This window comes from Phyllostomus discolor, chromosome 13 (assembly GCF_004126475.2).
Source record: "Phyllostomus discolor isolate MPI-MPIP mPhyDis1 chromosome 13, mPhyDis1.pri.v3, whole genome shotgun sequence".
Lineage (NCBI taxonomy): Eukaryota > Metazoa > Chordata > Mammalia > Chiroptera > Phyllostomidae > Phyllostomus > Phyllostomus discolor.
The window spans coordinates 60,631,223-60,656,146 of NC_040915.2; the positions used below are offsets into that span (position 1 = coordinate 60,631,223).

A 24,924-nucleotide genomic window follows, 5' to 3' on the forward strand; every position below is an offset into this window, starting at 1 on the left:
TTCCAGGACTTAAAAATACTTGAACAAAGGGAAAAAGAATGGCCAGATTTTTAGTCCTACCCATTGTTTATGTGGACTTACACACACTCTCGGTTCTCTTCAGTGAAGCGACCAGCACCGTGTGGTCTGATCAGTCTCTGTCCTGACGCCATGATGTCGTCATCCAGAAAGCTCACAGCAGCTGAGCAAACGCTCACGTGTCTGCAAGGAGCCACCAGGGAACAGAAAGAGTTCCCATCGTGGGCCCTTCCTGGTCTTGTGTCCTTTTTGTGCAAGTGGGGTCTGACGGCCACAGCGGAGCAAAAGAATTGTTTCCTGTTTCCAGGGGATTCCTTTGAATGCCAAACACAGCAGCTGGGAAATCAAGTTTTCCCAGAATCACAGTGTTCTTCTTACATTTTGTTTAAACATGATGTGACAGCAACTATTAACGTCTGTTTCCAGAAATGTCAGGGCTGTAATTTTTTCAATTATAGTTGACCGTTAAACAACGCAGGTTGGATTATGCAGGCCCACTTACACATGGGTGTTTTCGATTGTCCCACGCAACCCAAGCCTGCCTTGTCCAAGGGCCAACTGGCGGTTGGGGAATCCGAGCGTGTGGAGGACCAACTTAGTGACACGCCGATTCCGACCGTGCGGACAGTGGGCGCCAACTCGTGGTATTCAGGGGTCAGCTGTAATTGTGTAGCACGGGTACCATTAATTAATGCATTCACTGCTTTAGTGTGTGGACAGACACACTGTTCAGTCAAGTTTTTTACCCCTGCGGCTGACACCAGTTAGATTTTCCTGTAACAGGTGAAAGAGTGGAGGGATTACATAAAACACCAGTTCCTAACTCCTAGTTTTCACCTTTCTCATGGTGATCACCTTTCAGAGCTACCCTCAGGGCCCCCAGATTTAGAAAGATACTCAGAAATGGTGCCCTCACAGCTGCCTGGCAGAGGCGTGGACTGGACACAGCAATAGCTTCTCTCAGATGTGCCCGTTGTGACTTCCTCAGCAGAATGGGCTTGTTGAGGTGCAGGAGGTGGGAGGGCCCTGAGGCGTAGAACGAAATCACAGGGGCCTGTTGCTCTCCTCGACTCAGGGTCCTGTTCCTCTTCCCTTCGTGCTTTCCCTGCCCAGCTCCCACTTACAACATGGGGACCGGCCTGCTGAGAGTGGTGAACTGGTGTGGTTGCCGGTGCTCTCGCTCAGGGTTGACATAATTGTCTCAGGAGTTCATTTACTTAGGTAAAAAAAAATTTTTTTTAATCCTCACCCAAGGACATTTTTTCACTGCCTTTAGAGAGAGAAGGCAGGGAAGAGACAGAGAGAAAGAGAGACAGAGACAGAGAGAGATCTTGATTGGCTGTACACACCCAAAGACCAGGGCTCAAACTTGCAACCTGGGTGTGTGCCCTGACCAGGAATTGAACAGTCTGTAGGATGACGCTCCAACCAACCGAGCCACACTGGCCAGGGCTGCTTAAATGACATTTAAAGTATTTCACCTGACTCAGCACCCAAAATTCCATTCTCAGAGTGGGAAAAAGTCCAACTTGAGAGGGTCCCTGGAACCATGCAGAACTGTGGCTTTCACTCCCCTGGTGAGGGAATTGCAGATCGGAAAGGTGGCATGATGACCGAGGACCGGCGAGGACATGCAGCAACCAAATTCTCATGCACAGGTAGTGGTGAGAACACGAAATGACACAGCTGTTTTGGAAAACAGTGTGGCAGTTTCTCATCAGGTTAAGTCCTCATCTACCGTGTGGCCCAGCCACGCCATACCTAGCTCCATCCGCGATGGCCAAAAAGTGGAAACGCCCACTCCCCTCTCTGGTGCAATGGAGTGCTATTCGGCAATGAAAAAGAACAGACTACGTGTAGCATTAATGAATCTCTGAATAATTATTCTGAGTGAAATAAGCCAGGAACAAAAGAGTATATATTATGTTTTCATTTATATATAATGTTAGAAAATGCAAACTCATTCATAGTGGTTCTCTCAGGGAAAAGGATGGAAGGGCAGCTTTCAGAGTTGATAGAAACGGCGTGTATCTTGATTGTAGCCATAATTCCCTGGGGGTATGCATTGTCCCAAATGCATTCAGTTGGACACTCCACTAGAAGTAGTTGTGTGCGTAAATTATACCTCAATAAAATTATTTTAAAAAAGTGGCATGCATGCCTGAGATCATACAATTGGGTCTCCGGATACTTAGCTCTGGGTCCTTTCACTGAGCCGCCCGCCTCCCCAGCGGTGTTGCGGACTCTTCAGGAAGTTCCCAGTAGGTCGGTGTTTCTACTGTGGGTGATGCTGAGAAGCAGAGAAATCAGATAAGGGGCACTTTTAAGTTCTGCTTAATTATTTCGCTAAAAGCAGAATCACTTAATCGTCTCTGTCAGGTAATCTTTATATGTGTGTTGTCCCAGATAGCATGCAGTCCTTTATTCCATACATCACGAGGAATCTCTTTTTTTCCCTTGTGCTTCATCCACTGTGGATGGGATACCAATATAATGTGAAATCTACAGCCAACTTGAAATTTGACAGGCTGATTCATTTTATACACGATGCTCTGGCTTTTCACAAATGAATTTAGCCTGAGGTCATTCCGGAAATTTAGGGTGACCTCTCTGCAGGTTATTTGTAAAGATGCTCTATTGCTGTCTTGATACATCATTATGGAAAGGGTAATTAACCATTAGATAACGTAGGAAAGAGGGGGGAGGAGCTACAGTTAACCCTTGAACAACACAGATTTAAACTGTGGGTTCATGTATGTGCAGACTTTTTCCAGTAAGTGCACAAGGCTGACGGTATGCATTGACATACACCATTTAAATAGGGGACTTGAGCCTCTGTGGATTTTGGTGTCCTCAGGGTGTTCTGGAGCCAATTTCCCATGGATACCAAGAGTTGTTAACTTTTTTGAGAGTCAATCTAGGTTTTTGACTGTTGGGGGTTGCCCTCCTGGAGAGGAGTTGTTGTTCAAGGCTCAACTGTAGTTTCCTTTCCAAACCGGCTCTTCAGATTCAGGAGAAAGAAGGCTGGTCTGGTTATCTACTGTTCTGTAGCAAGCACCACCTCAGATGTTAATGCCTTAAAATAATGATGGCATTGAACTCGTAAATCTACGGTTTGAGTGGGGACCTGGTGGTGACAGCTCCTCTCTACTCCCCTCAGTTCATAGGCACTAAATCATTTTGGGCTCCTGCCCTCACGTGTCTGGTGTTTGATGGTGGCTCTTGGCTGGGACTTTCACTGGGCTGTGACCAGAAACCCACATGCAGCCTCTCTGTGCGGCCTGGACTTCCTCACAGGGTGCTGGCTGCATTCCAGGGCACACGTCCCGAGAGAGAGGCAGGCAGAAGCCCCTCGCCTTTTATGACCCAGCCTTGGAAGTCATGCGGCATCTCTCCTGCCACATTCCACTTGTCAAGGCGGTCACAGAGGCCTGCTCACCACAAGGGGTGGGAGGTGGGCACCGTCTCTCGATGGGCACAGCCAGCGTCTGTTGCTATGGCCATTTTGAAAACTCCAGTCTGCCACAGAGCCTGCTGTCTTTGATTTAAGTAGAGAAGCGAATAATGCGACACTAACTTTGGCAGAACCTTGTAACAGTTTTGTTTTTTTTTTAAAAACATTGCCTCACAAATGAAAAGGAACCAGGGTACATTAGTGACCATGTGGTAGAGAATTCTGCCTTATGCGTGCTGGATGTGTTCGCCTCTGCAGGTCTGTGGCAGCAGATCATCTAGGCTCAGCTTGTGTCTGAAAACCCAAGGACATGACCCTCTGCCTTTCAGAGTCTACCCAGGTGTCTTCCGTCACGCAGGACCTTCCCTTCAGGGTTTCTTTGACTGTACGTGGCCTGCATCGGGTTCTGCCACAGTTCAACCCTGTATTTCACTCCTTTGCGAACTTGGAAACACCAGGAATAAGTAGAAAGCTTAAAAGCCGAGGGAGCCTGGATGGTGCCTAAATGTGGGTGTGGCTCTGGGATTTCTTGGGGTTTGCTTGTTTGTTTTAAACAGATGTATTCATGTAGAATTGACCCAGAGTAAACCACAAATGTTTAAACTCTACAGACGCCTGTGGAACTGTCCTTAACACAGATGAACAATTTATCGCCACAAAGTTTCCTCAAGCCCCTTATGCTCCGTTTGTCCTGTCTCCCCTCCCCACCCACCACCATCCCCAGCGACCACTGATCTGCTGAGACTATACAGTATTTGCTTTTATTTATAGTTTTGTATAAATGCAATCACAACATGTATAATTTGGGGGGGGGGGCGGAATTCTGGCTTTTTACACTCAGCGTAATTATTTGAAGATTCATTCACATGGTGGCATGTATCAACAGTTCATTTCCCTTTTCTCTGTGAGTAGCAGTCCAGTTTATGAATATCCACGACTGATGTACCCATTCAGCTGTTGATGGACATTTGGGTTCTTTCTAGTGGTTAGTTTTTTAAGTGAAGCTTCTGTGAACACCATGTTTGTGTGGACATCTGACAGGTAGATTGGCTGGATCGTGTGGCAGGTGTACATTTGCTTTTTAAGAAGCTGCTAAACTGTCTTCCAAAGTGACTGTGCCGTTTTTGCATTCCCTCCTGTGGTGTGCGAGTGTCCGGCCGCTTCCCCTTCTGGCCGAGGGCTGGCGTGGTTGGCCTCTGGCCGTCCAGCAGGTGTGTGATGACCACTCATCGTGGCTTCCTCCTGCAGCTGCCTGTGAGTCCGTGGTTTTGGGCGTCCTTCCGTGTGCTGTGCTCGTCTGCCCTCCACGTGTCTTCTTCGGTGAAGTGTCCATTCAGATTTTTGCCCAATTTCTTATCATGTTGTTTGTTTTCTTGAGTTTTCAGATTTCTTTCAAATATTCTGGGTACAAGTTCTTTATAAATACATGATTTGAAATACTTTCTCCCAGTCTGCAGCTTGGTGTTCCAGTCTCTTAAAAGTGTCTTCCAGAGCATGGAAGTTCTTGCTTTGATGCCATCTAATTTACACATTTATTTTTTTTTATGGAGCATACATGCTTTGTGAGAGACTTTTGCCCAAGCTAAGATTCCAAAGATTTTTTTTTCTGCTTTTTCCCGGAAGTTTTATAGTTTTAGGTTATACATCGGCCTGTGATCCATCCTGGGTTAGTTTCTGTGGAAGCCGTGAGTGAGGTTCATGTTTCCCCGCGTGCACTCTAAGCTGGGAAGGATGGCCTGTAACAGAGTGACAGCATTAAGAGCTGCCCCATGGCACCAGAGGTGAAAGGGAGAGGGCAGGCCTGTCCTCCAAGGGAAGGATGTTGCCAAGCGGGGAGAAACAAGAGCAGTAGTTTCATTGAGGAGGCACTTGGATAGATTGCGGGCGGACCAACTCTGGATTCCTGTCGGGAGAGTGCGCCGTGCTGTTCACCAGGCTCCCTGGAGAGGAGGGCGACTGGGGGAGGCGCAGGGTGTGGCCTTGCTGAGCTGGGTATCAGACCGGACCGGACGGTGCTGGGTTGGCGAGGTTCCTGTCTTGGCCACGGTGACAGAGTGACGGTGATTCCTGAGAGTTGTGCCTGCCGAGAGGTGAGGCTCCTTGTAGACGTATCTTTGGAATGCAAACTCGCTCCTCAAGCATCTAAACTGGCGGAAATTTTCATTTAAAATTTTTGGCTCTGAATTAATCATTAACTCGAACACTTGGTGTACACAGAGAGGTCATTAAATACAAGGAGGGGTATGATACAGTCCAGAGGATGACCTTTGCCTTCAAGGAACTTTCAAAATTATTTCTGGAACATACTGTTTCTAGGCCTTTTAAAGTCATAACCTTTTTCTGGACATAGTTTAACGTTTTCATGACTCATAAGTACAGACTTTCGCTGCTGTGATGTATATAATCCAGTTTTGAGGGGCTTTTATATTTCTCTCAACGGCCATCATAACCCTCCTTTCGGGCCTCAACCCCCCCACTCTGTGGCCGCATTCTAGTGGGTTTTATACAAAGAAACGAACAGAAAGGGCTCATAACCACCGTGTGTGTGAAATGAAACCAGAACGAGTGAGTGTGGGGGCAGGAGGAAGTGCCCCACGTGGGCCCCGGGAGAGCACAGGCGCCCCCTCGCCGGCAGCTCTCCCGCTGCGTGGGCCTGGTTGCACCCGTCCGAGGGAAAGCGTCTTCCCGTTTCTCTTTGCCTGTTGCACTGCAGGAAAGGTGAGTTAGCCATTGAGTTTGGGGCTCTGGAGACAGGTATGAGAGAGTGGGTGGTACCACAGGTATATTGTATTTTTTAGATGTTTTGCCATTTTCCCTCGGCCAAAATGGTACCTTGTAGGTGTAGAAACTAGTGCACTGGCAGATTTAAAAGAACACTTCAGTTCACGCTGCAGGCAATACAATGAGTTCATCTTAAGTTGAGGACACTATATTGAGCATCTCTTTCCTGTAGTCACTTCCTTCCCGAGCTACTACATGACCGCAGGCCACCCCTCGTCCAGTCCGCCTTGTATGTTGTTGCCCTGAGTCAGATCAAATGCATTTACCTGTGATTTTGGAAGTGGGAAGTGCTGGCCAGGGAAGACCAGTGGTCCTTCCGGGCTCACACTCTGTCTGGACACGCTTCAGAAAGTGTTCCAAGGGGCCGGCAGTCGGCCTGGCCTCCCTGTGAAACGTGAGTGCAGGAGGGTAACGATGCGCCCGGACAGGCGTCTTCCCTGTGCGGGGCTCGCGGCCGGCGCTGCAGTCTTAGTCTTCTCTCCACACCCACTGGATAGCGTGCTGGCGTCTCCGTGGAGTGGTCCCCTTTCTGCATAAATTATATGTTTAAAAATCGAAGGATATGCGAATGAGTCCAGAGATAACTGTGTCTATCCTTTCACCTACTAGCAGCCCTCATTTTTAGAAGCTGGGGCTTTTTTTCCTTTGTGTAATCCTTTCTCTATACTGAAGCTTTCACATCCTCTGGATTTTCCCTACTTTCCCTCCGTGTTTTTCTAAACTGCACGTTACTCACCAAACTTTTGCCCAGTGCCCGCAGAGGGTGCCGGGTTTTCTGTTCAGCGCTTGGTGAAGAACCAGCCCGGGAGAGAGAACCAGGTCCTCCCAGTGCTGTGCATTGCAGCAGGCACGGTGGGACCCCAGCAGAGGTCTCTGTGACCACTCTCAGAGACATCGCACCTTCCTTCCTGGCCCAGTGGCAGGTGTCCTGAAGGGACGCGGAGCCAGTGTGACTGGCCTCTGGTGCCCCAAGCTCTTTCCTGGGCGTGAGGAGCATCCCCATTTCACACTCACGAGTGCTGTCGAGGGCGGAGTCAGCACTGTCTCGGTGGGGGGGGCGGGGGGATGAGGGAAGGGGTGGTACATGCCGCATTCCCGCCAGAGATGCTGCTTGGTGCCCTTCACAGACTCTGCAGGGTTAAATCCTCGTACTTGGGTATTTTTCCCACTTTGCGTGTGAGAAAACTGTGACTCTTCCCGGTTACGCTGTGTGGCCAGCTCTGTAGCTAGGGGAAGTGGCCCCAACATTCAAGGCCCAGGGCCAGGGGACTCTAAAACCCATGATCCCTCAGCCATCTGTCCCCTGTACTTCTCAAATAATCATCTGTAGGGATGTGGCTTTCAAATCGGTGTGAAGAATTTCCTAAACTTAAAGTGGAGGAGAAGTCAGCCTTCTGAGGTGAAGGCCCTCCTTCCTGTCACCAGAAGGTTCCAGCAGAGCCTGAAGAGCCTTTTCTTAATGAAGGCGTTTGAACCAGGTTTCCCTGTGTGTTGTGGCAGCTCACTCTGGGCAGCCTTCAAGACCCCCACCGCCCAGCTGCACTGCGTCCGTCTGTTTCAGAGCCTTGGTACAGAATTGGCGATTTTTGTCCCACAGTTGTCGGAATGCTTAACTTCCTTCTCCTCAAGCACACCTGTTCTCGGGAGGCACTTGGAGAGTGGGGCGACGAGACACAGCTTCCTCCCCTCTGCCTTTGCCCGGCAGTGCGCACAGGGTGCGTGTTGCTTGAGGGTCACTGTGATCGTCTCCTGTGGTCGAAATTGCACCTTAGTGAGTGACAGTCCCTGCCAAAGCGGAATTACATCCAGACAAGGCAGAGCTAATTCCTGAGCCACTAATACAAGTACCCACAGCCCACCCGAGGGTCGTGAATCAGCTGTGGTGTGGTCAGCGGCGCTCACCGGCTGTCATTCCCACGGACAATGTCATGGGTTTTCAGAAAGCAGCCGCCGTCATGGTTCCTGTGTGCGCTCCCACAGAAGTCTCCTTTAGGGGGACATGTGGGGACACTAATCCTGTCTCTTAGGGTGATGTTTGCTGGCTTATTCTGAACTGTCCCCTCTAAATAGGTTCATTGGACCTGAAAAAGTTACAGCGTATTAAACCCCAGTGGATTAGCATGCCGTAGGTTGAGTTTTCATGAAGCGTTCATTTGGTTGGAGCTGTGTCCTGAAGTGTGCTCCCGCTTTGAGCCCATTGGGCAGCATCTCGACGGTGAAACGGGGCCGCTTCTCTCCCGGAGTCACAGGCAGCTCCCCCTGGACTCGGGAACAGCCGGTCACAGAGGACGGTGTACCAGGCTCCTTTGGATTTACCAGAGCTGCTCAGTTTATCCCAGTGCCCCAGGGAGCAGATTGATGCCCTGCCTCCTACCTGTAGCTGCTGTGTTTGTTTTTAGGAAATTAAAAAAAAATTAAGCGTGACCTTAACAAATTCCCATAAAACCCACTCATGAATCATTATGTTGAAGCGTGTCGCTTCTCAGGAAACATTCTAGGATAAAGTCATGGCTTCTGAGGTCTGCCTGGTGGGGAGTGCTGTTGGGCAGGAGCTGCTTCAGCACGTCTGCCAGTTTTCGTGGTGGGGGTATGAAAAGACACGTGACAAATGCACTGCTTTAGTCATTCTTAAGTCCACAATCCAAAGACATTAAGTGTATTCACAGTACTGTGTGTCCACCACCACTGTCGAGTTCCAGAACTTGCCATCACCCCAGTTGGACACCCCCATGCCGTTAGGGGTCACCCCCATTGCCCAATCCCCAGCCCCTGACTACCGCCAGCCTGCCTTCTCTCTCTGGACTTTGCTACTTTGGATATTTTGTGTAAATGGAATAATATATGTGACCTTTGTAAATAGCTTTCACTTAGCCGTTAACACTTCAAGATTCGTCCACGGTGTAGCATGAGTCAGTACTTCATTTCTTTTTGTGGCTCAGAAATGCTCCGTTGTGTGGATAACGCATTTTGTGTGTCCGTTTCTCCTGCGGGAGACAGTGGGCTGTTTCTGCCTTTGGCTGTGGCAGCTGCGAACACTCGTGTGTGGGTGTTTACTTCAGCACTCGTTTTCGGTTCTTTCAGGGGCACTGGGTCTGGGGGTAGCATTGCGAGGTCACATGATAATTCCGAGACTTTTCTGGCGTCTGCATCATTTTTCACTCCTGCCGGCGGTGCGCGTGGTACAAGGGTTCTAATTTCTCCACACCTTCTCTGGCACTTGGTTTTCCACTTTTTCTAAATAATATGCTTCCTAGTTGGTACGGAGTGGTAACTCATAGTTTTGACTCACATTCCCCTGATATGACTAACAGAGAGTATCTTCTCAAGTGCTACTGGTCTGTCTGTCATCTTAGAAATGTTTATTTCTACATGGGAGAAATGTTTATTCTGGTCCTTTGCCTATCTTTACATTTGACAGTTGGGTTGTTTGTCTTTCTGGTGTTGCGTCGTAGGTTCGTTTTTCATAGAAATGTTCAAATATGTATTAATAGGAGAATAGTAAGATGCGCCCCCTGTACACACAGCCCAGCCACCGGTCATGCGCACCCGGCCCTCTCCTGCTCCCATCCCCACCTGGATACTGCAGAACACGTAAACCCTGGCTGCTCAGTGTCGTCACACTCTTAGACGGAGCTCTGGCTTCCTGATTAAATAAGTTTCACAGTTGATTTGCTTGAATTAATACACAAGTAAGGTTCACGAATTGCATTTGGACAATATGCCCCTTTTAAATGTTTTGATCTTAAATCTGCTGGCCCCGACTCCCCGCTTTTTTTCCCTTTCAGTTTGCCCTTTGGAAGGATGTGGGTGGTGTGTCCCACGGAGCTTCTCCCTTTAGGTGCCGCCGACCACAGCCCGTGGCGCTGTCCCAGGGGGAGACTGCAGACAGAGCTAGAGGTTAGATGCCTGCAGTTCAGGGTGGTCTCAGAGAGGCCTGCACGATGGGGCTATGTGTCTCCGGGGAGCGTCATGTAGGCCCTACTCTCTCTCTGTGGTATCACTGCCGTTGGAGTCATTGTTGCCAAACGGTGCCCGTTCGTTAGAATCCCCCTTTGTAGAGACGCTCCACTGGCTGTTCGCTTGTCCCGCTGGCCAGGGTGGTCGGGAAAGTTTCACCCAATGCTCCCCCTCCCCTGGTTCGCCAGCATTCAGGTTCCTGAGTGATCTCCGGGCTGGGCCAGCGCACTTCTAGGACCATCATTGTGAACTCAGGGATTTGACTTTTCAGATGCTCCCGTCTGTTGTACTTCCAGTCACCTTTAGTTTTAGAGTGTGGTCCTGCCTCTTGACTGCACACTTGAGTCCTCAGGGGACCTGTAAAGAAAATGACGCCCGTGTCCGTGGGACCAGCCTCCCTAGAGCAGAGCCAAGCATACGTCACCTTGGAAAGGCTTGGCAGGGGATTCCGATACCCAGTGAGGATGGAGGGTCCTTACGGAACCTTCCTCCCACCCTTCCCACCTCTGGGACAGAAGAAGCAGGACTCTGTCTTCAGGGTTGATGGCTCCCCCTGGGCCGCCTGCCTTGGCTTCCTTCCTTCCTCCTCCTGTAACACTTGGACCACCTGATGAGCAAGCCCCAGACTCCCCTCCCTGGACACGTGCCACCCCCCTTCCCTGACCTGGAACGGGGCTTGGCCCAGCTCCCCCTAGACGCCCGTGGATCTGTAGCCAGAGCAGGTCTGCCAGTGTACACCACAGCATCCCTGGGCTTCTGCGTGTGACTTCCAGGGCCTTCTGGGGCTCTCCGCACTTAACGGTCACTACTGGCAGTGGTGAAAACTGTCTCTTGATGAGTATTTTCCTCCCTTTTCAACATTACATCCACCTCCATACCAGAAAAAGGTGCGCCCCACCTGCTTCACTGTGATTCCCAAACACCCCTCCAAACCCTGCTCACTTTCTGGGGCTGAGGCAGCTGAGACACCGTGGGTGAGGGGTTTGTTTGTAATTCACTCCTGCCTCCTGAAGGCGGGGCTCCAACCCTCAGCTTGTGACACCCCAGTAATCAGCCCTGGGAAGGACCCGCACCTGCTTGTGTCGGCCCTGTGGACAGACATGAGGAAGTCAGGGTGTATGTGTCAGAGAGGGATGAATCATGGTTTCTGGCATCTGGCCCTGTGCCCATAAAAGTGGCATTTCCTTAAATAGATCAAAACTTTGATAACTATTTAAAGAACATGCGGTATTTGGGGGTGTATTTTATGGCCCTTAACTAAACTTCAGACAAATTAAAACATTTTAAGATGTTGTATGACCTTTTTTTTGGTGGAGATTTGTGTGATTTCTTGGCTTTCATACCCCACCCCCAATGCTCAGTGCATAAAAGGCACACGGAAGTGGGGCCCACCTGAAGGCCACGGACAGAGGACAGTGTCATCTCTGAAGTCCCAAGAGCAGGAGAGGGCTCTGTCCCAGCTCAAGAAGCAGCGAGTAGGAAATGCCCCGCCAGTTCTGCAGGGGCCATGAGGGCGTCCGGCGGTTTTACACGTCTGAGTTTATGTGAGTGTGAACAGGATGGCAGACGGACCTGTGAGACAGGCCGTGCACGTCTGCCCCATCAGCTCGCTGGGCCACGTTTCCTGGACGGAAGGGCACATGCTGTTAGGAGAAGGTGGGGCGGGGCGCTCCCTGGGGTCTCTGCTTGGGGCTTTTCGGACTTGTGTTCTGGCCCACATCCTAACCCTCTCGTCCGTGCTTGCCCTCAGCCCAGCACAGACCTGTCTCCTACAGCAGAAGAGCCCTGCAGCAGCCTGGAGACTGAATGCAGAATCCGAGCTCATTGATTAGAAACTTTCACTGTAACCCCTGTGTGTCTCTAGTTTAGAAGAAAATCTTGTCCTTAGAGAGCTTGGTGCCATCGCCTGTGAACAGCAGACAGTCCCCCCGTGAGTGGGCATGTTCTCCTCAAAACAGCGAGTTTTTGGGCTGTAAGAATAGTTTCTTTTAAAGGGACCAGCTGGCCTGCTCCAGAAGCTGTCGGTAACAGATTCAGGGCATGTGCAGGGAGTAAGGCCCTCGACCCTGCCGCCAGCCCCGAGGTTAATCCGAGGAGCATAAACCTTCTGCCTAGAGGGAGGTGTATTGGAGGGTGCGTTTTAAAATCAGTGCCTTTCCTCACACCCTGAAAATGCCAGTTTTGAAAATAGGAATTCTATTTTTGACACCCTTTGAGAAATAAACATGTAGAAAGTCTGTGAAAGTTGTAAAACTATTACATATCACTTAGGTGGTTTTTTAAAAGCTTTGTAAGTGTTCTTCCCATAATAATTTGCCATTGCTCACCATGATGAATGGCAACCCAGATGTTAATTTGAGACATTTTTCAAGTCTTCTTGTCCTCTCAGCAGCGCTAATGCTATTGACCATTTTAACTCTCTCTGCCTTTGGCTTCTGGCTTCCCCCCCCCACCGTTCTGGCTGCCCCGCGTGTCCGAGTGGAGGCTGCTTCCCCTCTGCACGGTTTGTACATGAGCAAATTCCGGGAGGCTTGCCGAGGCCTCCTTCCTGCCCCTCCCCCGCTCCAGACATCGTGGAGGTTGCTCCGTCTACATGGCAGCCCCAGGGGGCGGTGGAGGTTTCCCAGCTGCGTTAGTACAGCGAGGGCCAGCAGAGTCGTAACCATGTAGCCAAGAGCAGGGGCTTCAGTGAGGGAAGAGTAGCCTGGGGACCTCGCCAGGGATTCTCTCTTGCCTCTTGTTGTCCGAGAGTGGGATCGGTGCCCTCTCTACAAAGTGTCTTTCTATCTCCTCTGCAACACGTAAACAAAACCGTAAAAAACCTCACATGTGTAAATCACCTTACAGTTCCACAGTGATAACAACTCACCATCTTACCTGGGCTGGGGTTTGTACGTCCACTTGGTAGGTGAGAGCTTCTTCCTGGGAGATTGGACGCCAGCAAAATCCAGAGTCAGCACTGTTCACCTGGCCCTGGTGGGCAGGTGAAGCTATCATGAATTGCAGGCACCAGGAAGTGACAGGCAGAACGAACTCCCTGTTCTGTTGCTGCCCTCCACAGAAAGCAGCAAGGGAAGGTATAGCCCCAGGCCGCACTCACGCAGCCTTTTTTGGAATCTGGGCAGGGGGCAGGGGAGTGAGGAGGGGAGGTGGCGAGAGGCCGGATCTAATGGCAGCCGGTAAGCAGGCCGGCCCCTGTGGCCTCCATCACCAAGGAAACCCAGCAAGGGCCCTGGGGTCACTGCTCTGTCACTGCTCTGCCCTAGAAGTCTGGGGCCCACTCTTGGGCCTGGCTCGGGCTCCACATGTGTGCGGCGGTGCCAGGAGGAAAGGTGTGCAAGCAGGGGCGTTGCCGGACCCTGGCCCTGGCTGTGGGGTGAATGGACTGCACAGAGTGGGAAGGGAGCTGGCTCCTGTGGGGGCAGCCGTTCCTCTAGCTGTTCAGTAGTGCTGTGCCTCTCGTACATACGTTTTCGTTTCTGCGAACTCCGTCATTGTACTGATGGACTGACGGCTGTGGAATTGAGAGCTCCAGAGAGAAGGCCAGGGGGGCTCCCCTGTATTCACTGTGCTTTTCACCCCCGAAGAACCAGATGTTTTTTGTACACTTCCATATTATGTCTGCAAAACTTTGTAGTAGTTTGTTTTCTTTTCTAGCCTTAAACATTAAACACAAGTAAATAGTGAGATGGGGAGCAGAGGGTGCCGGCCTGCTCCCTTAGACGGAGGGCGTTCCCCACTTCCTTTGGAGCACCTCAGTTTCAGGCCTGGCTCATCCCCCAGGGTTTCTCTGGACCAGGTTGGGGGTGGAGTGGTGAGGGGAGCGCCCCAGGACCCCACCCGGGTTTTGTGCCTGTTGGTTGGGATGCCTGGTCTGGCTTCCGTCCAGCCTCCCCTAGTGTAAGGGAGGTGGTCACCCTGGCCAGCCGGCCTGGGTTTGGGCTTGAGTTGTTTTGATTTGGAAGTCTGGTTGTCAGGTACTTGAAAGTTAACTCCCTCTATCCTGGAACTCAAGAAACCATTGTTTCCGCTTTCTTTAAATTGTGTGGCATGTTTTGTAAATGAAGTTGCCGCTCTGACTAAAGATTCCAGGTTTGGGGTTGGGTTTGTCTTGAGGAAGCCGGAGAAGCCAGGGTTCCCACAGCTGGGGAGCTGGGGCGCAGTGGTTTCCTCTCCTGCAGGAGCCTCCGCCGTGAGGCACGGTGACACCAGGCACGTAGGCGACTCTGCCAGAGACGCCTGCCTTTCAGGGAGCCGGAGAAGGGGCCGCAGCGGCAGGAAGTGGGGGTTTGTTTTCCTCCAGCAGTGAACGTGACCTCTGGGGCAGGGGCAGGGAGTCCTGGGCGGCACGTGCTGCCGCGGGCCTTGCACAGAGCTGGGACGCATCAGTAAGAAGCTCCTTGCCTTGCGGTCCATGCAGTGACACCCAGTATCCCTGACTCTTTCATTAGGGGCCTTGGTCATGGGAACAGGGAAAGCGCAGTCGGACTCGGGACTTAGACCTGAGTCTGATCACCCAGGTCAGCCATGTGACCTGGGCCTCTCTGAGCCCCCCCCCCCCACCGCCCCCTTAAACGCTCCTGGGTGTTGTGAGAAATGCCTATAGGACGTTTGAGACAAGGGTTCCCATCCCTGTCCCCCTGCTGCCAGCCTAGCACCTTGGACAGGTCACTTCCTTCCGTGGTCCTGGTCCCCTGGGTGGAGCTGACGCCCTGGCTGGATGAAAGGGGAGTGGTGGGCAGTTACTGGCAGCACCTGTCAGCGCCGGTAGCTGCCCGCCCCAGAGACTGCGGTTGCCATCGGCGGCGCAGAGGCCCCATGGAGGGCGGGCTGTGTCTACAAGGCCAGGAAGCCTGAGCGCTGACCGCAGCACCGAGGGGGGGTCTTCCCGGACCCCTTCGTTTGGTGTCACTGGTTGGCTGCACACTCACTGCGACCTTTTCCTGCGGTGCTTGCAGCCCTTTGTGCTGTGACCTGGCGACCCTGCAGAGCAGTTGATGAGCAGTGCCTCCCGACCAGGTCAGGTCTGCGGTTACGAGCCGAGTGACCTCCGAAGTAATCGCCCACGGAGCTGCCGCCCTTTGGACGGCTTGCGTTTGAGTGGAAGACCCCAGAGGGCAGCGTCCTGGGTGCTTGCCGTTAGGGGCCGGTCGTTTGAAGACAAAACTTATGGAAGGTTGCCCGCCAGAGGGCTGTCACTGGGCCTGGTTCCCACCCTCCCCTCCTGCCCCTCGTCCGAGAGCTGCGGGTCCCCCGCTTGGTGTCAGGACCCAGCAGTCTGTGAGAAGGGGTCAGGGTGGCAGACTTCGTAAGCCTCTGTATCTGCACAAATAGGAATAGCGTTAGTGTTGTTCTGGCATCGCTGGTTCCTGGGAGCAGGTGGCCGCCCTCAGTAGTACAGTGTGGTCTTTCTCCGTCACTGGAGGGGCGAACTCTTGGTGGCTGGAGGTGGCAGGAAATCAGCAGTGAGACAGAAAACAAGAAGGGTGTGGGGAGTGCTCTCGTTTTTATTTTGTGGCATTTACATAAAGTGTGAGAATTTCCAGAATTTCATTGTGGAGTTTTATCTTCAAAAGGATTTTTGCAAATAAGGATAAAGGCGACCTCCTAGCTGAACTGCACCATCATATAATAAAATATTCTGAATGGCAGGTTACTTCGTTAGTAGCAGGTCAGTTAACGGGAGTGTGGAGTGAGGTGCCTCTTCCACGTCGAGGTGGCTCTCGGAGCAGCTCACAGCCACCGTGTCACTTGGCTCCACGTGTTTCCTGACGCAGGATGGCGGCTGTTGGTGGCTTCAGAATGCAGAGCCCCTAACTCTGTAAATATTTGCCTTGAGTCCCTAACAGGGGAGGTCAGGCTAAACCGGAACTTTTCTTAACTTAGACCGTCTATTCCCCAGTGCCCCGTGAGACTGCAGAGCTGTGGGCCGCATGCCCAGGGTTCTTCGGGGGAGGGGCAGTGGGTGGGCCGGCGTGGGGGAATGGGTGAAGGGGCCAGTCATTGACACCAGGTGGGTCTCCAGACCCAGCCCCCAGCACGCTGGGCTTTCCCCAGAGGCATGCCCTGCTCAGGGTTTGATGGCCTGCGGCATCTCAGACCCCTTCACCCTCCTCAGCGGTTCTGGGAAGATCAGTCTGTGTTGCTTATGTGTTTTTTGTTTGTTTTACATCTTCAGAATATCGACATTACAAACTTCAGCAGCAGCTGGAACGACGGGCTGGCCTTCTGCGCGCTTCTGCACACCTACCTCCCGGCCCACATCCCGTACCAGGAACTGAACAGCCAGGACAAGGTGAGGCGGGCTGCGGGCAGCCCAGCTCCAGGCACCCTCCTCGCAGAGAGGGGGCGGGGAGTGAGGCATGGAGGCGGCGCCCTCCACCGATGGGGCCGCACTGTTGGCACTGCACACGCCACAGTGCTGGCTCAGGGTGGCCCCGTTCTGGCTTGCTCTTATGCTGGGTCCAGGTTACTTGTGCTGAGGCAGCCAGTCCCTCACCCGCCTTGTGTGGGACATTTGCCTGGTACACGAGTAATGACACTCCTAGTAGGAGCTGTCAGTCCTTGCAGTGACAATATTAACAATCAGGGCTTCACCGAGAAGTAGCCGAGGACGGCCGATCGAGGCAGCGCCAACCACAGCAGCCCAGCCTCCCGCCGCCTCTGGGCCCAGGGCTGGCTGAAAGCACAGCTCCATGCAGGCCCGGCTGTGCTCTGAGATGTCCCACTCAGGGAGCTGCTTCGGGGCAGGGTCAGGGAACAGCCCCTGCCCAGATGGGTACTGGGAGAGGACCCAGGCTCAAGCTCTCCTCCAGTCTCCTGTGTACCCCAACATCAGCCCCTCGTGCCCTTCAGACAGCCCTCGGAGGTTCTCCCAGTGAGGAAGCCCTCCTAACAGGTGTTTCTTATTTCGTGTTAGCTTTGGGGGTTCACGTGGCTGTGGGCTGATGTGTTGGAAGCGACCCTTTTCTATAGTGGAGAAGGAACGAGGGTTTGGGGACCACTCCACAGCTGGAACAAGTGGAGCCGGCGGGGCCCTGCGGAGGGTGGCGAGCGTGGTGCTGGGCCCCTGTGGTCGGTCGGGAGCGCTGAGGGCTCTCCGGTGGTCCTCGGGGGTGTGCCAAGAGGGGGTGTGCGTCTGTCTCTCCCTGACATCGTGTGTAGTCCGGTCGCCTTGCTCCTGGCCTTGCTTGTCTGCCCCAGTCACACGGTTTCTTTTACAGCGGAGGAACTTCACCCTGGCCTTCCAGGCGGCTGAGAGCGTCGGCATCAAGTCCACACTGGTGAGTCCGTCTCCCCTGCGGAGTCGCTGCCAGGCTCTTCTTTTCGTCAGGACGCGCTCGCCTTGTGTTCAGGGAGGTGCCTGGGTGGTGTGGCGGCCTGAGGAGGAGGCTGCGCAGGCCCCGCCCCAGCTGGGCAAGCCGGTGCAGGCGAAGTCGGGGTTCCACCCTGCCCGTGGGCACTTCACGCCTCACAGGAAGTGCCGCAAGTTGGGAGGGTGGCCTCCATTACAGCCCCAGCGACCTTGAGCCAGGCTTCCTTAGTCGCCTTCCTCCATCACCGCGTCCTCGGTCAGAAGGAAAGTGCTAGCAAGTTCACAGATGTCACCGTCAGAGGCACGTTCCAACAGTCTGTCTTAGTTTGCCGAACCAGAGGGAGAGGGCGAGTGCCGAGTCCCAGAAGGTGGCTTTAGAAGCCAAACAAGTGGCTTCCGCACTCCACGAGGGTCATGGAAACTGCCCCTCACGGAGCGGGAAATGGGCTGTAGAAAACCCGCGTGTCTCGGGGTCTTGTTGAGGCCTCTGCTTGGCACCTGCAGCAGCTCGTGCAAGACGTGCTTCTGTCGGGCTTTTCCTTGTCACTGGCTCCGAGGCGCTGGGAGGGGAGGCTGCCCCCAGTGCCGAGCCGGTCCCTCCGCACCCAGGAACCGTCATGAGGGGAGCTGTGTGCTGAGGCGCCGTCTACAGGGTTGTCAGGGCGCAACTCGGGGGCTTCCACAGAGTGAAGAACCCGTGGGGCCAGGGCAGGGACCCCGAGCTCTCCCTCGGGTGCTGTCTCTCCGCCCCGGGGGCACCTGTCACCCCGCCCTGAGGAAGTATTCACACTGCAAGCGCGCCCGTGTAGCACTGCATAAACACGGCTCCTGGAGTCCCAGAGTCCCTCATCAGGATATTCTACGTTCTTACACGTAAAGTGCTAATAGATGAAAAGTGGGCGGTTCTGCACCACGTCACCAGTGGGCAGCCTTTCCACCCTGCCCGGGGGGCCATGCAGAGCCGTGCAGTGGAGACCGGTGGTCTCCCTGGGAAAGTCACAGGTGTCTTTGGCTTCGGCGGGTCTCCTTGGGAGACCCCCGGTCACGCAGCAGCGCCCGGGGTTGCCCGAGTACACTCACACGCCCACATCAGTTAGCAGCTCACAGGTCACGGGTATCCTGCAGAGGGCAGTTAGAGAACAGTCCCTCTGGCGGTCTGAGACGCCCGCTGTCGGGAAGGGCATCAGAATGCCGAGTCCTGGAGCCCTCCCTGCACAGGCCTTCCCAGGACGGTGACTGGTTGGGGGGGCCCCTAAGAAGTGACACGGGGAGGGTTTGAGAAGAGAGGCAGGCAGGGGAGGGGGTTCCAGGAGATGAAACCCTCCCAGCCTTGGGAAGCAGGGAGGTCACCCCGGTGTGGGACTTGAGCAGGGCTGGGCAGCTTGGGGGAGACACGGACACGCAGGGAGCAGGCATCTTGGCCAGGCCCTTGGCATGTATGATCAGGCTTAGACCAGGGCCTCAGACGCCCTGCCCAGCGCCAGGAGCCCGCACTGCTGTGGCAGGGCAGCTGTGGAGATGGGCGAGGCACTAACGTGGAGTTCTAACCAGGCCTCTTCCTCCCCCGCCAGGACATCAATGAGATGGTGCGGACGGAGCGGCCCGACTGGCAGAACGTGATGCTGTACGTGACGGCAATCTACAAGTACTTCGAGACCTGAGCGCGCCCGGAGGCCTCCCCGGCCACCAGGCGACACCACCGCCATTAGCTGCGCGCCCCGCAAAGCTTTCAGCAACTCTGTGGGCTGCCCCCAAGCGTGTGAGCTGTCAGCCCAGGACCTCCAAGTTGGGAGAACTTGGGCCTGTGTGGCCCACAACTCAGCCGGGCATCTTCCACATGACCTGTCCAGTCAGAGGCCAGCGTGGACTCAGCACCCTGCGGCCACGCTGATGTGCCACTGCGGCTTCCCTTCCGAAGAGAATACTGACTGTGTCGGTGCTGCGGGGTCTTTAAAATGAGGCTCCTGTGCAGCTGAACTTGGGGAAGGGGGTTAAATGACGTGGGCAGCTCACAGGGGCGTAGTGAAAGCTTCAGCCACGGCACTCCCGGCTGCTTGCCAGGGCAGGCGCCGCCGCCGCCCTGCAGGCCGAGCAGGGAGCCCGGGGCCCGCCAGAGGTTCCTGCTCCCCAGCCCAGGCAGGGCCTCAGCTCTCCACTTGGGCTTTGTTCGAAGGAGTGCGTCACCACAGCAGTGGGGCAGCGACCCCTTCCGTGTGGAGGGTTGTGACAGCCGACTCGAGTTAGATGGTTTCAGACCCAGCTCGAGGGTGATGAAGACTCGCAGTCCGGGCCCCCCGCTGCCACTGCCCCGGTCATGGTCACGGGGCTGGGCCCGTGTGGACGGGAGACGGGCCGGGGGCCCCTTGCCGCTGCTCAGCCGACCTGTCCTCCAGCCTCGACGCATCTGGGAAACCCAGCTCTGGCTTTAGGGTTCTGGAAAAGAGACTTGATCATTAGGAATTCTCTAGTTTAAAAACTTTTTTTCCTCAAGAGCAATACCGAGGGACAGTAGCTCCTGTTGTATTAGCACCACAGGTGAATTGCTTTAGTAAGCCTAGAGATAAAATCCAAACCTGGACGTGAGCATGGCGAAAGCCAGGAACAGAGTTGGCAGTTGCAGGAGAAAAAGACGAATCAACTCGAGGGAACACAGACAGTGTAATTTCAAGTCACTCTGAGTTGCCTAGATGTAATCCTCCTAGGCCAGAATTTAAGGAAGTGCCTTAACTCTCCTTGCAAGGGCAGCCACCACGCAGAGGGTCTCGGGTGCCACCGCAGCCCGGGGTGGAGCTGGTCCCCAGCCCTGCCACCCTGGCCACCTTCCAAGCGTCAGGAAGCCGCACCACAGCCCCCTCTGCACGGCTGGGACCAGAGCCGCATCTTCCAAGGCGTTCCCTGGGAGTGGCCTCGGACTGGGGCCTGGCCCTCCTCGGAAACTGGGCCCGAGTCTCTTGTGCTCCTGACGCGGTAGCTTTTGGTTTGAATGATGCCAAGACCTGTTGCTTCCAGAATACAGCTATGTTTAGCACCGGGAAAGGAGCATGAGGAAGAGCTGCCACCAGGAGAAGTAGGGTCGCTGCCCCAGCGGCAGGTGCAAGGAGGGGACTTGCAGGAGGACGCCGGCCAGTGTGGGATGAGGCCTCTTCATTCAAGCCTGACATTCTAGGCCGGGAGTTCAGCGCGTCTGTAGCCTAGAAAAGGAGGTGATGGCCGTGATGAGACGGGCTGTGCGTGTGTGTGCTGCCTGCTGGCCACAGTCACCGGGTAGCTGGTGAAGGCCTTTCCGCCTCGTCCAGATGTCCTAACCTGGCTGCTCCTGCTGCTGCCTCGATGGAGGGCTTTTTGTGAAATGCCCGCTTTTGGCTAAGGGAGGAGAGACTGGTGAGCAGCACCCAGCCTCCAAGCACACGGACAGACCTCAGTGGACGCCTGTCCCATCCTCCAGGCCTGGGCTCTGCTTCTGTTCTTGCTCTGTTGACAGGTGCTGTCCACCGAGGGGCTGCTCTGGTGAGAGCGACTGGTGTCTCTCCACAGCTGGCCCTTGGCGCCCCAGCCCCTTGCCCCCATTTGCCCTCACAAAGGCCTGTGCCCCGGTCTGGACCAGTGTGTCTGATCTGCAGCCATGGTTTTTGTTTATTTATTATGTTGGCGGGGTGGGGAGTTGTCCTGAAAAGGGCGGCTTTCTTGGGTCTGCAGTTCACACCTTTGTCCCTTTCTAGCCAGGTGAGCCAACCCTGGCTGCTCCTGCTGTCAGGGGTCTCCGGTGTCTCCTGGAGGAAGGTGGCCACTGCTGATGGGCTGGCGTTGTCCAGCACGGTGCCCTGGGGCCTGTGACAGGGCAGAGGGTGGTCGAGGGGAGGGACTGGCCTGGACTCAGCCTGTCTGGGGACCAATCTGTCTCCCTGCCAACAGGCCCTGCAGTGGTACCTGGCTGGGCTGCCCACATTTGCATGTGGGACCACAGGTGAGAAGACTATGGAAGTGTGACTTTTTGCCTTTTCTAATAGGATCCTTACAACACTTGGCTTTATAGGATGGTTCTAGATGGTCACATATACCTGAAAATGATACTCTTGAGGTGATTGTGAGGTGACTTGAAGCTTCCAGAAAGTCACTTTTCCTCCTTTCGAGCATAAGCATTACTGCAAAAGGGCCAGTTAACATTTCTATTTCTCTTGCCCACGGGCTTCTGCTGATGATACTTTTTAATTTTGTTCTATTAAATATTCTTGAATGTATTAAAATTGCCGAAACACATAAGGCTTGGACTTTCCTAGTTCACAACCTACTGCTGCCTTTCCGACCTTGCGTGGATGGGACTGGGGCCGCCTCCCAGGACTGGCCGTGTCGGGGAGAACACACGAAGCCAGTCGCCACCCACTCTGGCTCATGGAGGGTGGGGCAGGAAAGACCCCACCCGGGGCTGCAGTGCACAGCTCTGGCCTGGGCTGGGTGCCTGGGCCCCAGATGGTCTGGCACAGGTCAGGCCGGCGGTTCTGCGACCCCAGGTGCGGAGAACCCCCACAGCGGCACTGAACTGCCCTAGAGGGGTGGGAGGTCCTGACGTTCCCTGTTGCAGCCCAAACACGTGCTTTTTCGGGGTGGGGGCAGTGCCCTGATGTTCGCAGGTTTCTTTAGAAATGCATCTTCTTGGAGATAATTTTCAGGGTATGTAAAATTACAGAGAAATTTTAAAAAATGGATAATGTTACTACTCAGAGGCAACCAGCCAGTCCAGGCCCCTCCTCCTGCACATCCACGTGGAGTCACTGGGGCCCGTGAGCACGGCCGCAGCAGCACTGCAGCTCACCGAGAGGCACACGTCACACGCAGCAGAGCCTGTGGGGCTACCTCATGCTCTGCACTGTGTGACCAGGGGAGCCCTTCCTGGGCCTGCAACCCTGTTCCCAGGGTCAAAGGTCCACCCAGTAATTGACTTGCTCCTGAGGCCCAGAGCCCACCCCCTCAGTTAGGGTGTGTCAATTGTGAGTGCTGTTGATCTGGGCACCCCTCCCCCACCCGCCCTGAGAGGGTGCTGATGCCTGTGGGCTCCCAGTGTGTCCTGGCTTCCAGAGCACAGTGCCGTGGCTCCTGCTCCTCCCCACTCACCTGCCGGGGCCTGGGGCTGTCATTGAGAACCTGCACTCCCATCTTCCACTGTGGTGTGCGGAGCTTGTCCTGCTGTGGTCAGTGCAAGGCTGTGGCATGGGCCGTGCATGGAGTGGACACTGGTTGCAGAGGTAGAAGGGAGACCTCCGCCTGGACCCCTGAGCAGTGAGGGCAGCACTGGATGTCCTAGCTGACGCCCCTCAGGTGTGGGGCTGCCCTGCCCACACATGCCAGCTGCCGCAGGAGCAGGCTCCGAGGGGTCCTTTTGTAGTGAGACTTTGTGACCCGAGAGGCCGTGGGGCCCAAGGGGGCTTCTCCGCTCTGCTGGGCCTCGATGACTGGGGACACTTGGTTCGTGGTAGGGCAGCCGAGGGCTCTGCTGCCTTCAGCTTGACACTTGATCTGCCTGTCCCAGGGCAGCACCTGTGGGAAGGGCATTGTTTTCACCTTGACTTAGAGAAGGTTCTAGAATCTTTTGGGGCCAGGGGTTTGATAGGCAGAAACAGGGAAACGGGATCCTCAGGGAGGAGAGATCCAGAAAGGACCCCACACCCTTCCCGTCGACTCAGGTCTGCACTTAACACAGCCTCAGTCGGCCTGGGCCTGTCTGTCGGCCCTCAGGTGGAGGACAGGGACCGTGCTCTCCAGGATGTGGGTGAGGGGTGGGTTCTAGTCAGGCCCCGGCAGCTGGGAGAGCTCCGACCTCTGCCATTCGGGACTCCTGGGCTGAGCCTGTGCAGGAGGCAGGTGGGGGTCAGGAGGGAGGGTCGAGGGTGGAGAGTGACAGGGCACAGCCTGATGTCCATGCTACCTGACCTGCACCAGGCCACCCTGAGCAAGGGAAGGCCGCAGGAGCCTGCAGGGGAGGCCTCCAGCGTCAGGTGTGTGTGGGTCCAGGTTCTGAGGTGGATCTGTGGTTATAGGAGGGGCAGAATCAGAAGGCCCAGGGAAGAGTGCGGGATGAGCATGTCAGGTCGCCAGCACCCATCCAGCAGGAAGCAGGCTGCTCCGATCAAGAGTCTGGACACCCAGGTTGTCATCCCTCCCCACACCCCCATGCACAGGTCTGCCACCAACATTTGGGACAGGTCAGGACTGTTCCCATCTCTGCAATATGGTGATCCCAACAAGGGGCCCCTCCTGGACTCTGGTGCCAGGCACTCTACTCTCTGAAGTGGGGTAGGGCGACCCCTGGGGCGGGAGAGTGGGGAGCGGCTGGGCGGTTCCATGTTCCAGCCGCTGCTGCAAGCTGTGTCTGGGCTCGGCTTAGGGCCATTCTCAGGGTGCTGAATGGCAAGCACTGGCATGCACAGGGCTGCCCACCCGCCGGCCAGCCCAGGACTAGGCCCATGCCCACCTGGGCTCCAGTTTCCACGTCTTCCCTGCTGTACCCAGATCAGCTCGGAGGCACGGGGCTCCTAGTGGGGTTGCTGTTTGACCCCAGAAGTCAATATGGGTTGAAGCATCTTCCCGGGATTGGGCTAGAGGATGGGGTTGCCCCTGTGGTGAGCAGTGTGGGAGCTCCCTTCTCGGGGCTGCCTGAGTCTGAAAATAACCTGGAGCCCCATGAGGTGCCCCCCCTCAATGCCGGAGCCCCAGGAAGTGTTTGGTGCCCCTCCCTTCCGGAGGAGAAGTTGGCAAGTACCTCAGGGTTGCCTGGTTGGCTCCCTATGATACCGCCCTAGCACCCACTGGTGCTTTGTCCTGGGTCTGGCATTTCTTTCTCCCTGATGTGGCCCAGCTGGCCCCACAGCAAACAATCAGGGACCAGAGGCCACCCAGGTGCATCCTGGACAGGAACAAAGAACCAGCGGGCTGGGAGGGGGTGAGGAGTCTGAGAACGGAATTCTGGAGCAGGAGAGCCCAGCTGGCCCCAGAAGCCTGGGCCTGCACCAAAGGAAGGGCGGGTGCCCACAGCCTTCAAAGCCTGGCCTGCAGCAGGGCAGGGACAGCAAGGCCCAGAGGTAGAAGATGGGGCCTGGCAGGGCATCCCTGTGCCCCCTGCCCTAGGAGCTCCCTTGGGCCCGGAAGCCTGTCCCAGGTGAAGCGGCAACCTCTCAGGACTGAGGAGGACAGGGCTGGTGAGAGCATAGCAAGGCCAGACCATGGGAATGGCCTTATGGCTCCTGGTGCCAGGGTGCAGGCCCCTCACGATGGGGGTACAACAGCAGAGGGTCCCCAGGAAAGCCTGGAGAGGATGTGAGTCAACCGTAAACATGTCTGCCCCACTGGGCAGGGAGGGCGGCGATGTTTGTGAACAGCCCTTCCACATGTCCGCTCCCTGCCATTG

The 24,924-nt window shown here is 54.8% G+C and overlaps 1 protein-coding gene across 4 annotated transcripts in view; it reads left to right on the top strand.

Moving 5' to 3' along the window:
* Positions 1-21,785, top strand: part of SPECC1L (sperm antigen with calponin homology and coiled-coil domains 1 like) — a 107,137-nt gene extending 85,352 nt beyond the window's left edge. For all 4 annotated transcript variants that reach the window (XM_028527838.1, XM_036014234.1, XM_036014237.1 and 1 more), the window contains 3 exons: positions 16,389-16,505; positions 17,434-17,493; positions 19,097-21,785. In XM_028527838.1, coding sequence (XP_028383639.1) covers positions 16,389-16,505; positions 17,434-17,493; positions 19,097-19,186 — 267 coding nt within the window. In that variant the 3' untranslated portion in view covers positions 19,187-21,785. The remainder of the gene's footprint in view (positions 1-16,388; positions 16,506-17,433; positions 17,494-19,096) is intronic.
* The last annotated feature ends 3,139 nt before the right edge of the window (positions 21,786-24,924 follow it).